This window comes from Conger conger, chromosome 16 (genome assembly GCF_963514075.1).
Source record: "Conger conger chromosome 16, fConCon1.1, whole genome shotgun sequence".
Classification (NCBI taxonomy): Eukaryota; Metazoa; Chordata; class Actinopteri; order Anguilliformes; family Congridae; genus Conger; species Conger conger.
The window spans coordinates 24435428-24450035 of record NC_083775.1 but is presented as its reverse complement, the minus strand read 5'-3'; the positions used below and the strand labels follow the sequence as shown (position 1 = coordinate 24450035).

Here is a 14608-nt window from a genome sequence, read left to right as displayed (position 1 = left end):
GTTGGGGGGGAAGATGGGTAGCCAATTGACGGCCTCTGGAATGTTTATCTGAATTTTTCCTGTGAGCAGATTCATCATTTGTTTAATTGGGGAGTGGCTTTGTTGTGGTATTTTTATTTGCGGTGAGAGTGTGAACCAGAGCCTGAAAGCTTGTATCTCATGCAAAAACAACCCCGAATTGTGTAACAATCATGTAATCGCATACATCTACTTCCGAAAGAAAAGGTCTTACTTGGAGCTTTTTCCTGAGATCATATGAGATGACGCAGGAAGTGAAAGTTGACGGAGGATTAGGCTGATTGCTGGCGTTTCATAGCTGCACAAGAGCACCGCCACGCTTGGCATCCAAAATATGCGCACAGAGTCTCACACGGGCGTATTAGCGGAAGAACGGATCGTGAAAATAAACACACGTATGCGAAAAACAGGCATTTCCACCTCGGCTATTTCAAAAATGTCCTTCTTATATAAATAGATCTAATGGAGGTTCCTTCATCTGAAAAATATCTAAAAACACCTTAGGGGGGGGTAGCTTTGTTCAAATACATTTATGGAAGATTCCAGAACCACTACACCACTAATCCAGTGCATATAACGAATGCACCGTGTCATTTGACTGGTGTGAAAGCTGCAACTGCAACTCCCTCCTAGCCGGTCTCCCAGCGTGCGCCATCAAGCCCCTCCAGCTGGTCCAGAATGCTGCAGCCCGCTTGATCACCAGTCAGCCCAGGTCGGCTCATGTCACCCCGCTTCTCATTGGCCTCCACTGGCTTCCTATTGCCGCACGCATCCGATTCAAGGCCCTAGTGTTGGCATTTCAGGCTGCTAAGGGGACTGCCCCACATTACATACAATCCCTGATCACTCCCTACTCCCCAGCTAGACCACTCCAGTCTGCCAGCTCTGGTCGCCTTACGGTTCCCTCTCTACGTGCACCTGGCGGTTGAGCTGCACATTCACGCCTGTTTTCCGTTCTGGTTCCTCAGTGGTGGAATGACTTGCCTACCACTGTCAGGACAGCAGAATCCCTCCCCCTATTTCGACGCAGACTCAAAACACACCTCTTCAAACTCTACCTTAGTCCTCCCTGCTGATTTACCCCGACCCCCCCTTCTGATACCCCTATCCCTGTCTAACCCCCCCCCCCCCCCAAAAAAAAAAAAAAAATTGCACTTATGATGACGACTATATGTTTAGAACAGCAGTCCAGGTGTATTTTCCTAGTTCTGGATGTGATGCTTTGACTTGTGGTAGAACCTATGCACTTGTAAGTCGCTTTGGATTAAAAGCGTCTGCCAAATGACTAAAATGTAAATGTAAAGCGCTTCACCTCTCGCAGGCCACCGCAACTGTCCCTACCTTCACCACAGCGCTACGCTACCACCCCACCTCGGAGTATGCTATATATACTATAGAGACAGCGATGCCAATAGAAACCAGTGGGGAAAGATTCTGCCACACAGGGCTGCATTTTCACTCACTGCTCATGCTTATTTGTGTTCTTGGTCACAAGCACAAGGAAGAAAACGCAGGGTAAACGACGTGCCTCGGTGGCACCAGTGAACCAATGAAGGACGCTTGAGTAGTTGCCAAACGGGCGTGCAAAGATTTAACGTCAGAGCGTTTTTAGGGAAATGAAAACGACTCAATCTCCTGTGTGCTAGGTGGAAAAAATTGGACCTTGGAATAAATAATGAAAAAAAGAAAATCTCTGAAAATATGTAGCATAGATTGAACATCAGTATGTGAGTGGAAATATTTCAGATTTGCAGTTAAACATGAATGCAGTCCAATGGAAAAATAGACTTTTTGAGCAAAAATGTAGGTATCACTACAAAAAAACTTGAAAGCTGGCCCCTTGCACCCCCAAGTCCCAGTCAGTTCCTGACATGAATCTGGACCACCCCACATGCTTATCGCTCATTGGCAGCTCTGTCACTGTCTGTGACTCGGCATCTGCGACTCACTTGCTGTCACTGTCTGATTCTCCATCTGGTGGCTAGTTGTCTGTGACTCACTGGCTGGTCCTATCTGTCATTGTCTGTGACTCTCTGTCTGTAACTCACAGGCTGGTCCTGTCATTGTCTGTGATTCAGTCTGTGACTCACCCACTGGTCCTATCTGTCACTGTCTGTGATTCTCTGTGATTCTCAGTCTGTGACCCACTGGCTGGTCCTGTCACTGTCTGTGATTCAGTCTGTGACTCACCCACTGGTCCTGTCACTGTCTGTGATTCCCTGTCTGTGACTCGGCGTCTGTGACTCACCCGCTGGTCCTATCTGTCACTGTCTGTGATTCCCTGTCTGTGACTCGGCGTCTGTGACTCACCCGCTGGTCCTATCTGTCACTGTCTGTGATTCTCTGTCTGTGATTCCCTGTCTGTGACTTGGCGTCTGTGACTCACTGGCTGGTCCTATCTGTCATTGTCTGTGATTCCCTGTCTGTGACTCGGCGTCTGTGACTCACCCGCTGGTCCTGTTACTGTCTGTGATTCCCTGTCTGTGACTCGGTGTCTGTGACTCACCCGCTGGTCCTATCGAGCTTGCCGTACAGCCAGCCGTCCCGCTCGTCTGGGATGAGCAGCGTGACGATGTCTCCCTCCTCGAAGCTGAGCAGCGTGTCGTTGTTCTCGGCCGTGTGGGGGAAGATGGTGCGGACCTTGGGCTTATTTGCCGTGTTCAGGTCCGAGGAGACTGACTCAGACCTGGAAAGGGTGGCTGGCTCGCCGTTATCTGCAGGCCGGGAGGAAGACATTGTTACCGCTCAGATATAAAACAGGGATGGGGTAAATTACATTTTCTATTTAATCAGTTTTTAAAAGATTCATGGATTGAAAAATGCCTGTATTGTCCTATGAGGATTTTTCATTCATTTGTTTTGTGAATAGACCACAACAGAATAAGGGGCACTGGTGCTTAAATTAGTTAACGGTAAATGCTACACTGATATCAGGTAGTATTTTAGTTATCGAGTATATTAGTCATGCACTATTGCTATTATATTAAGAATATAATTTAAGCTTTTCTATATATTTTCTGGGACAGACCAACAGAGAGAACGAGACACAGAGACACAGACAGACAGACAGACCGAGACACAGAGACACAGACAGACAGACAGAGACACAGACAGACAGACAGACAGACAGACAGAGACACAGATAGACACAGACACAGACGCAGACAGAAGGAGACACAGACAGAGAAACAGAGACACAGACAGATAGACACAGACACAGATGCAGACAGAAGGAGACACAGACAGGCAGACAGACAGGCAGACAGGCAGACAGAGACACAGAGACACAGACAGATAGACACAGACACAGATGCAGACAGAAGGAGACACAGGCAGACAGGCAGGCAGACAGGCAGACAGGCAGACAGAGACACACAGACACAGACAGATAGACACAGACACAGATGCAGACAGAAGGAGACACAGACAGGCAGACAGGCAGACAGGCAGACAGACAGGCAGACAGGCAGACAGAGACACAGAGACACAGACAGACTGGTGCGGGCACATGCCTGAGGGGGGGTTGGGTCCGACGGGTGCGACAGGGGCAACAGGGGTGACAGGGGTGATGGGTACGAGGGGCTCTGTGGGCTTGTTTGGGGTGAACATGCTGGTGAGGGGGCTGGAGTGGGCCTTCAGGGGTGGGGCTGGGGGTGGGATCATGGCGTCCGAGTTCGCCTGGACCCCAGAGACATGAAAACAAAGAGAAGGAAAGGGTTTAACCTCCACACACATACTCTCATTTTCACACCCCCCCTCCTTCCATGGTACTACAGAAACTATAGTATAGTATGAAGTGTTCACTACAATGGGCCTCCTACACACACACTTTATTCCAATATTAATATCAACGATTGTGATTACAGCGATGGGCATGCTTCTTCTTGTTATTATCAGTTATTACTCAGATAAACATTATTATAAACAGTGGTTTGAAGTAGGAGCGAGATATTAATATGGTCCATCAGTGGTTATGATTGCTGAGATGGGTGTTTCGAGTTCTAATATGGGTATTATTTATTAATATGGCTGATCAATGGTTGTGATTTGAGATGGGTGTTGTGATTCCCAATATGGGTATTGTTTATTAATATGGTGGATCAGCGTTTGATCGGTGACTGCACTGGTTCTACGCGGCTCACCCTGACGTGGTTCCCGCCGTGCGTTAAGGAGGGGGACGGCTGGGGCGTGGCGGCTTTCAGCCCCTCGATCATGGTCGCCACGGTATCCGGCACTTCCGTGGTGTCGCAGTACTTATCCTGCCAGGCGGGCACCTTGGACATCAGCAGCTCTTTCACCTGCATCGCCCACCGAACCGAAAACACGGAGACAGATTTCACAAACAGGCTCAACACATGGATAAAGATTTCACAAACGGGCTCAACACACAGAGACAGATTTCACAAACAGGCTCAACACACAGAGACAGATTTCACAAACAGGCTCAACACACAGAGAAAGATTTCACAAACAGGCTCAACACACAGAGGAAGATTTCACAAACAGGCTCAACACATGGAGGAAGATTTCACAAACAGGCTCAACACACAGAGGAAGATTTCACAAACAGGCTCAGCACATGGAGGAAGATTTCACAAACAGGCTCAACACACAGAGACAGATTTCACAAACAGGCTCAACACACGGAGGAAGATTTCACAAACAGGCTCAACACACGGAGGAAGATTTCACAAACAGGCTCAACACACGGAGGAAGATTTCACAAACAGGCTCAACACACAGAGGAAGATTTCACAAACAGGCTCATGCCTTTTCAGACCTGTCAGGTGTATTCTGCATAGTCACTCACTGAGCACTTTATTAGGTAGGCCTGTACACCAGCTCGTTAATGCAAATATGTATGCTGGATCAATATTAGGATTGTTTCCAAACCTGAATAGATAATGATACCAAATAATGCACTGTAGTTGATATTTTCTTTTCCCATAGTTGAAGTTTTTTCCTTGTTTCCTTGTTGTTCAAAAATAGTATTCTGGGACAGCATTGAATATCTCTGTTAACAATAGGTATGGCCACTTGATTCCAAATCTAATTTTCAGTAGGGCAACACTTTCCAATGATAACAAGACTGGAAATAAACGTCTCTGTCTATAATGTGTTGGGTCTATCTAAAATCAGATAGTTCCAAAGGAATGGTAAAATGAAAAGAAAATTATGGTAACCTATTGTGTGCAAGACGGTCATCGTAGTGTGTTTTTAGCCCTGGTGCTAGCAGGCCTCCTGCCTGTGTGCGGATGGCGGCGGGTGTTGCTTGACCTTGTCGTGGAAGAGGGAGCACTCGTAGGCAAAGGCGCAGTGCTTATCCACCAGGAAGCAGAAGCGCCGCTTCTCCTCCATCAGGGCCTCCTTACAGCCGTCCGCTATGAACTTCTGCATGTCCATCTGCTGCGACGACAGCGTCTCCAGATACTGCAGGGAACCAGTCACAACGTCTCGTCTTAGAGTCACTGGCCACAGGACCAATCAGAACGTCTCACTTCTAGTGGTCTGGAGACAGAATCAGTCAAATTTAATCTCAAATGGTCTGGACAGAGAAAGCATTGGGAAGGGCGCAATCGGAATGCCATGTCTATGGTGACTGGCAACAAAGGACTATAAATGACCCAATCAAGCGGCGTCATCCAGAATGACCAGCTTTGGCTTCTCCAGGAGAACTGGCTGAGTTGTCCTAGATAACACCTTGATGTGCAACAGTGGTTTAATAAATCATATCAGGGGGCTTCTATATTTTAGCCCAGAGCAAACCTGGATTGGCTCACCCTGCTGTTTGATAGGAGGATATGTAAAACAAACCTGCCATAGAAGCTATCCAGGAAAAACAAATAAATACAGCTACGACTCCACTGCAGTCCAGGTAGACAACGCTGGATTTGCATTCATACATATTTGCATTTGCTATTTGCATACCTGGTCACGGAATGCTGCAAAACCATTCATTCTTGCTTATAAAATCTAGAAAATAACTACAAAGCAACCATTGAAAGAGCTTGATTCCAGGACTGCCCCTTGATGGGACCTAATGGGTAACCTGGTAATGTATTAACTAGATTAAATGAGTGTATTGAAAACAAATAATATACGAAACCAGAAAAAACCAACAATGATGCACAACAGCCAATAACCAACAACAAGAACCAACAACCAACAACAATGCGCAACACCCATCAATAACAACCAACAATAACCAAAAACAACAAGAGCAACCAACAAGGCACAACAACCAACAATTACAACAAGAAACAAACTACAACAACCAATAACCAATAGCAAAACAACAACCACAATAACTAGAAAAACAATGCTCAACAAATAGACAAAATGTGCATATGTTGTACAACAAACTCAATTTAATAAAGCATTTCCTTGATTTAATAAAGTGTGCCTTCAATTTAATAATCCATTCACCTGAAAATCCAAAGGCATTGTTGGATCAAACTTATGGAAGTTTATAACATACCACACTTCCATTGCGTTTCCAAGTGGAAATTCAGGAAAGTCGGGTACACATATGATGAAATTATCTGAAATCAGTGACCCACTTTCAGGAGAAGGTGCTGATGTTTAGATAATCAGATGCACTGTGCAGGTTTTATCTGTTTACAAGAGCCAACATGTCTGAGTGACTATTTGCGAATGTGTATATGCATGTATATGTTTTCCATTGCAAACCTCTATTTCAAGTTGGAAATACAACTTGATTGTATTCACATACTCCAAAGTTGGCAATATGAAAAGCATGTGTGAACTATGCTGTGTATATTAATTAAATGGGGCATTAGACTGCATACTAACTAACATGTATATCAAATGATATTGGCTGGTGGTCATCCACCTTGTTAAATGGATGACCAACACTACTAGGCTGCAGTCAAGTAAAGGTACACAGTGTGTGACTCATAGTAATGAATGCTTACCAACGTACACATCTATTGAAATACACAGGTGGGACTGTTTATATTTCATAATAGAAGGATAATACCAGCAGGAAATAAAACTGTTGTCATGGTTGTCAGTTGTGCAAATATCTCAGTAGGTGAGTTGCTGGCACACTGTTTTATGCTGGGCCAAACAACACCCCTGTAGCCATGACTGTATACAGCACTGCTTCTCCTGCTATAGTGCTTCATTGTCTTCAAACATTTCTTTCAGGAAAGGATGAAAGGGTAGTTATGACATCACCAATCTAGTGGGTCGGCAATGGGTACTAATCTCACCCCAGTTTCCTGTTTGTAATTCTGTCTTTATGTTTGCTTTTTTGTGGGTGTGTGTTGATGGTTGCATGTGTGTGTATCCATAAATCTGTGCACGGGTGGGTGGATGTGTGTGCGTGTGTCTCTCTCTCTCACCTCATTCTCTTTGCTTTGATACTTGCTGTTATTCTTTCCTTGGCTCTTCTTGCGCAGTTTCTTCAGGTCGTACTGGGATTTCTCCACGGAGTCCTGCTTCATTTTGTGCTCTGACTGGTACCTCTTAAAAGTGGCCTGTAGGAAATGTGTGTGCCGTTCACTGACAGTCACACACTGCTCTTTCCCACCAGGGAAAGGGCTTCTCACACTGATATAGTCTGGAGGAACTGTGCCCCCCCCCCCAATTCTCAGCCAGAATGAACATACTTTAGTCACTCTTTCTCTGTGTTAGTGCAAAGGCTCATATTTCTGTGAAGATGTAAGCCATACAGTATGTTCACCCATGAGAGCAAGCAAACATTAATTTATATACAAGAGTGAAAATATAGTCCCAGGCTATGAACGGTTTACATGTTTTTATCCATATTATTATTACATGTATTCTGTCTGATTAAACATTGCTTGCTATTTACCATCCAATCAGGGTTAGCTGGGTAACTGAGTGAGTCAGATACCAATAGGGAAACCAAGTTTTACTTTCCTGCTTAATGAGGTGGGTGTCCTTGGTAATGACACATGGTTGAACAGGCTGTCGAGGAGGGTACCAAGGATCATTGTAAATAATGTTTTTTTTAGTACAGTGAGACTGTTGGCAAGCATACATTTTCTGCAGAAATAAAGAATATAACTGGATCTTTCCTGAGTAGATTGCCTCACTTTCAAGTAAAGGTTGGATTCTTCCTTTTCAACCCAAGAGTTAGAACGAACATTCCTGCACATTCACGTGTTTGAATGTGCATATGTTCCCTTGTGGAAACGAACACACGCATGTTCGCAGCCAGCGGAAACCCACACACGCTCACCCATAGCTGAATGTAGATACACACAGAAGAAACATACATCCAAGCGTGACGGTGAATATACTCACATTCATGTATTTCACATCCATGTCCGTCTTCTTCTCTAGCTCTGTAATGATCTCTTTGTGAAATATTTTGAACTGTAAAGGAGAGGGGAATGTTGGAAGAACAACACACACACAAAAACAGCAGCACTGTAATGTACAGAAGCAAGGTACGGTATATTCTGGTTGAGGAATTGATCTTGAAATGCAAAGTCATTAACCTGAAGAGCTTCAATCAAATATCTGGCTGTATGAACGCATTGTATGTCAAAATGTAATCTGTGTCTCTCGGAGTCTGCTAAATGCCTAAATGTAATGTAGTGTACAGTACAATACAATAAACTATAATACAATTCTGTTTACAAAAGACCAGCAACTATCCTCAAAGCAAAATCACCACAAACCACATTCACAGAGTTGATAACAATGTCTTGGAAAATAGACTGTATTCAACCCAACTGCCCAAGGTTATAGCGCAGAAAGATACTGAAAATGTATCATTTGTTTAACTAACATTGTAACAAACGGTCATCTGGTATGGGGCTGAGTCATCTGGTGACAGATAAAGTTTGTAAAGGAATCTCCTGCGTTTAATCTTGAGTATAAGGTCACAGTTGATTAGTGTAAGTGCGGCTGTTGTGTAAGCTGTGAAGGATGCAGGCTGTGGTGTGGACTGACTCAGCCCAGTGATGCAGGGAATGCCCACGGTTACCACGGTATGGTTACCACGGTTCCCATAGTGCCACTGCTGGCCCTGTGGCAGAGTCCATCCATCACTGTCACATCCTGGACTATCTTCTCCACTAGGCTTACTTTATCTCACCTTGCTTTGTGTGTGTGTGTGTGTGTGTGTGTGTGTGTAAGTGAGATAGCTGTGACTGTGAGACTGGATGTGTGTGTGTGCACTTGGTAGTGTGTATACACATGGACTTATTACTGTGTGTGTGTGTGTGTGTGTGTGTGTGTGTGTGTGGATTGGATGTCATTGTGCCTCCTTGATAGTTCTCCACTCTCCCACTGTGCATATTTAATTTCAGCATGTCCTATCTTCAGAAACCTTGCTCCAACTTCTACAAAAGGCCTGAAACTGTTTTTGTGTAATTGTGCTCCAGTATTACAGCGAGCAGTGCCTGCCCTATCACACGGGAATGAGCAACAGTATCTCTCCCATGGCTACTGATAAAAGGGTGGGCTTTACTGCGGAATCGCAGAGTAACAGTGTCAAACACACAGAGCAAAGTGCAGGGGACACAGTCTTGACAACTGGGTGAATCTGTTGCCAGATTTATATGCTTTTTGCTTTACAGATTTACTAGTGTAGGCTGCTGTATGAAAAAAGAGTTTGCCTATTTTAAAATAGACAGAAGAGGAAAGGTACATTTTTGGAGAATTAGAAAACTCACATTCTCCTCCAACTCTAAGTGGATCTTCTTGTGTACTTCAGCGATCTCCACCAGCACAACACCTGGGGGGATAACAAACATCAGTGGAACACTTAAAGAACATTTAAATAACATTCCCATACCACAGTACTGTACATTTCCCTTAATGAAATTCATTTACCCTAGTGTAAAATCCAGCTATAACCAGCTTGAAATGATCAACTACCAGGCTGATTCAAAACATAGCTTGAGCTCGTCAAACCATATTGAGTATGGAGCTGGTCTGAACTGGTCAACCAGCTACCAGCTGTTCCAAACCCTGGCTTGAACTGTTGTTTTTTCAGCAGGGTAGAAAACGAATCAAATTGAAATCTGTCACTTCATCAGTAGGTGGACAGAATTCTCCATGTTTAGGATGGTGGAGTTGAATATGTACGTACTGCAGTTTGTCTAAAGTAATTTTGTGTGGGTACAGGTTGCTGACCTTTGGAGATGTTCTATGTTCCTCCTGTCACTTGGGAGACATTCCCAAGAGACACCAAAGACTGTATCGAGCAGCACCGGCTAACCTCCCACCTTCTGTGAATCACTCTTCCAAGAGACCATTTTCAGGAAGTGCACTTCTTTAAGCTGTCTAAACGCATGACTCATCTTTTTAAATGACTCCAGTTTCTCTTAATAGCCAGATTTCAAAACAACTGTCACAAAATGGTTGCTGCTGATATTAATACTGTGTGATGACAGCTATTGCAAGCTTCATTATGCAGCTATAACCAGATATGACAGGTGTTATGCCATGTGTATGCTATTAGCTACCTTGACTTCTGGACCCTGTCCCTAATACAATAACCCCCTTATACTTCTTCTTTTTTGTTTTCTATCCCTGTGTTGTTCACTTCATGTAGTTTATTGTACATTGAGGTAGTTTTATTCTTGTTTGTACAATTTAGTTTAATGTTTACTGGGGTGGTTGACGAGTTGTAAATGGAGTCTGCACTTATTGCATTTGTGGCCTCTCCTGGGACTAGACATTCCTCCCCTCGAGGGATTTAAAGCACTTCACTCCTCGCTCTTTGCCCTTGTGTTTGCAAGTCGCTCTCGATAAGAGCATGTAAAGATGATAGAATATCAAGTATCTTAGATTATCCAAGAAGCTAAATGGTAGTAAAACTGATTCAATTTAATGCATTGAACTTACTGAATTGACTGTTTGGAAATTAAATTAAAATCAAATGCATTCATCATGAGTTAATGGAACATTTAAGTGTATTGAGACACATTTAAGTGTCTTAATACGCTTCACAGAAGACCCTTGATAGTTACAAAAAGGAAACTTTAGGAGGAATATATCTCAAAAAGGAGGACATCCCTGTCTAGCTGGCTGAGGCTATGGGCTCGTAGAGGCCAAAGCAATCAATCGGTATACATTAGTTTTGAATAGGCTAGTTTTTTTAAATGAGCTGGTTGCTTGAATTGGCCCTAAACTCTTCACTGCACAAGCCTGGCCAGTGACAGCAGCCTCCGCTGCTAGTAACCCATAAGGCGTCTCTGCGTAGGCTGTGTTTCTAAGCCAGTGGGCTGAAGAGGGCAGGGCGGGCGCTCCACGCCTGTCAGCAGGTGTGCTGGCACCACGGCATGACGAGCCTGAGTGTCTCCACTGAGGGTTTTCAAAGGTCTCCAGCCCAGGATGACGAACCGCCACCACCCCTGCTGTTCCTGGACTGTACTCCAACATCCTGAGGTTCAGCAGATGGCCATTGTGACTCAGACACAGCAGGACCTCTACCAGGTGAAACGGCTCACCAGAGGGGGGGGAAGTGGGCCCTAAGATCCAATCTTCTGGGTTAAAGCCACTACTTCTCATAGACACTTTTTGTTCTGTTTTGTCTCTGGTTAATGGATTTCTACTACCTTACACTGGACGTGAAAGAGGGCGGATTCCAACATTCGCTCTAACACTCGCACTGTGAGAAGGAAGTTGTTTCTCGCACAACACAAAAGCGAATGGATGCAGATAAAACACATTATTTAGAGCAGTGCTTTTGCATGTTATCGATCAGCCAGTTATGACGATGCTGCTGTCTAAAGGTCAACTGGACAACCTGGAAAAACAGTTTAAAAACATGCTTTAAAACCCTTTTATACATCAGTGTAGCTCATGTACATTGCTGACAGTTTTAAAAAAAGACAATTTCCAACATTCAGATTCAAAATTTATATTTCAAATGAATGTATATTTTGGTTGGGTAACATGCCAATTATTTTCAGGTGAGTATTATAGCCTTTATGGATCCTCTCACCTGGGCTCTAATGCAGTGTGGGTAGAGGACCCACGTGTTCTCAGATCACAGGATTTGCACTTTGCCTGCGGTTCAGCCCGTTTTGTTTAGCCAACATATCATTGGCCTGGACATCATGTTTCTAGGCAACTGAGAGGGTTATAAAAATATGTCTAACAAGGCACTGAGCCAGGTGACACGAGCACAGTTCGCAGTTCTCTCAAGGTGATCATCGGTTTGAAATATTATCTTTACAACACAGGCTTGTATAAAAGAAGTTCCTCCCAGATCCAGATTGGTGGTCGGTCTGTGATAGCTGTTGAAACAAAAGGTCTATCATTGCTCTGGACTAAAAAAAAAACTAAACAAAACCGGTAAATTTCGATGTAAAATGTAACATTCAGATCAGGACAAGCTTGCCATTTTAAATGCTGAGGATAACCACCAGTCCAGCAGTAGTTTTCAAGTGAGATTAAAGTGTCTCTCTTGGCATTTCAGCTTCCAATCTGAGCCAGACTCCCGACATTAGCCACTACTCTACTCTTACGTTGTACATAAAGTGTGCACATATAGCAAGGGATTATGAAAGTAAAAATGTGGTGGGGGGAACGGCAGAAATCACAGAAAAACGGCAGAGTGCTAAACATTACAATAATGTGCAATAGCAACAGTAACAAGTGCAGTTGCCTAGGAATAAATAAGGTAAGAATCATCTAAAATACATTGATGCTTATGGATTTAATCGCATGGATTTGTTTCTCCCAGCATTTGGGAATAGGCTATGTTTAAAATGCTTATAGTTGGCATATAGAAAGTTATACAAATCCCAATGCAGACTATGTGTAAGGTTGCCAGTTAACCATCCATCTCAACAAAGCTTTTAGTTCAATTAAAATCCCCAATAGGGAAACTACTTACTCAAATTATCATTTATCACTTGACAGTCTCCCATTTAAAGATTTAAAATTCCCCAATATTTGGAGAAGCTGGGTAGCTCACTCAAAGGGCCACTTGTGGTGCATGAGTGTGCACTGTGCACGATGGTCTCGGATCGAATCTGCCTCACACCAGCGCCAGTTATGCCCTGCAGGAAAATGGCTTTGCGTCACCCAAGAAATATATGATATATGGGAGGGATTCAGTAGGCGGGGATAGCATTGCTCATAGCTGAAGTGACCCCTGTCGAGGGGCCCGTGGCTTGCTCTTGTGCATATGATTGGTCTCCTCCTTCCCTGCACTGTGCTTGCAGGGATAGGGGCTGCAGTGTGAAAACACCAGCTGGCTGGCACCGCGTGTTTTAGAGGAGAAGTGCGAGTTGTCTTCACTCTCCCAAGCTGGCAGCAGGGGGCTTATATGAACACTCTTGTAGGTACAGTAGCTTCTTGAATTGGGCTTGGAATGGAGATGCCAAATTTATTTTAAAAAATTCAATTAAAAATTGGGAGACCCAAATCCACACACATTTCCTGTTTTATACCTACTTAATCTACCCACTTAATCACACTTAAAGATTCCATATTGTGGAAAACAACATTTCCCTTGCTATGCGGATTATAAAGGTCTTTAATGTACTGTAGGCTCTATTCATTCCACTGTCAGGGCAAAATGGGTGTGTGCTGCTGTGTTGCTATGGATACATTGTGATGACCAGATCTCCCGAGTGACATCACAATGCTCTGACTCAGAACTCTAGCACCTGCTACTCAGTTGGCTGAGTCAGTGGAACACCAGTGCCAGCCTGTATCATATTTTACTCGACAATTCAACCATGTATCAACATAATTACTTTCATGAATGTGGAAGTCCTTGATGTATTCCTGGTGACGCAAATAGTCGGTGCCAGAATTTCAGGTGCGTCAGTCACAAAACTATAAAATGTTTTAATATGGCGACCGGAAAAGTGTGGAAAATTATGACAACATGTACCAAGAACAAATTACATTGGCAAATTAAGTGACAGACAGACACCTAAGTGTAGTTGCTATACACCGCAAAACCAACCTATCAATAAATCAATCAATCAGCCTTTTAATATTACAGTTTGTGCAGTCATGGTGCGATTCAAAGTGATCAACATAATATCAAGATAAAATGCAGGTCATAAAACATGAAAAGTATGGGGGGCATTTATGTTACATGTCCCTTGTCACAGTATATTACTTCTCCAAAACCTCTTACATGTCTACCAGGATAAGATAGACGAGATAGACAATAAAACAGAAATAAGTCAAATAAAACAAATAACATGAAAAGTAAAAGCAGCATAACTAAAAGCCAAGCTTTCCTCTTAAAAGTGTCCCGACTCTCTGCTGTCCTCAGAGCAGGCTGTTCCAGAGGCTGGAGCCATAATGGCTGCAGGCTGTTCCAGAGGCTGGAGCCATAATGGCTGAAGGCAGCCTTGCTGTGAGTCTGAGCCCAGGCACACGGGACAGCCAGGGGACGGCTATGAAAGGAAAGCATGGCAGACATGTACTCCAGTCCATGCCTCAAAAAGCTAAAGGCTCAAAAAATACTACATGCTCAGAAATGACCATGGAATTGAGTGAATATCTAGGTTAGTCAGTCTCAATATGAACTGCTCAATGTCTTTATGACAGGTTTGCCATTTGAAAACCACTGGAATCCACATGTAATGCACAGAAACACATAGTCTGGCGT

General features: G+C 43.8%; 1 protein-coding gene across 4 annotated transcripts in view; it reads right to left on the bottom strand.

Moving 5' to 3' along the window:
* baiap2l1b (BAR/IMD domain containing adaptor protein 2 like 1b) overlaps positions 1-14608 on the bottom strand; it is a 37483-nt gene that overhangs the window by 9739 nt on the left and 13136 nt on the right. For all 4 annotated transcript variants that reach the window (XM_061224425.1, XM_061224422.1, XM_061224426.1 and 1 more), the window contains 7 exons: positions 9693-9754; positions 8314-8385; positions 7386-7520; positions 5296-5448; positions 4161-4316; positions 3531-3696; positions 2525-2732 (listed from right to left, as the gene is read on the bottom strand). In XM_061224425.1, coding sequence (XP_061080409.1) covers positions 2525-2732; positions 3531-3696; positions 4161-4316; positions 5296-5448; positions 7386-7520; positions 8314-8385; positions 9693-9754 — 952 coding nt within the window. The remainder of the gene's footprint in view (positions 1-2524; positions 2733-3530; positions 3697-4160; positions 4317-5295; positions 5449-7385; positions 7521-8313; positions 8386-9692; positions 9755-14608) is intronic.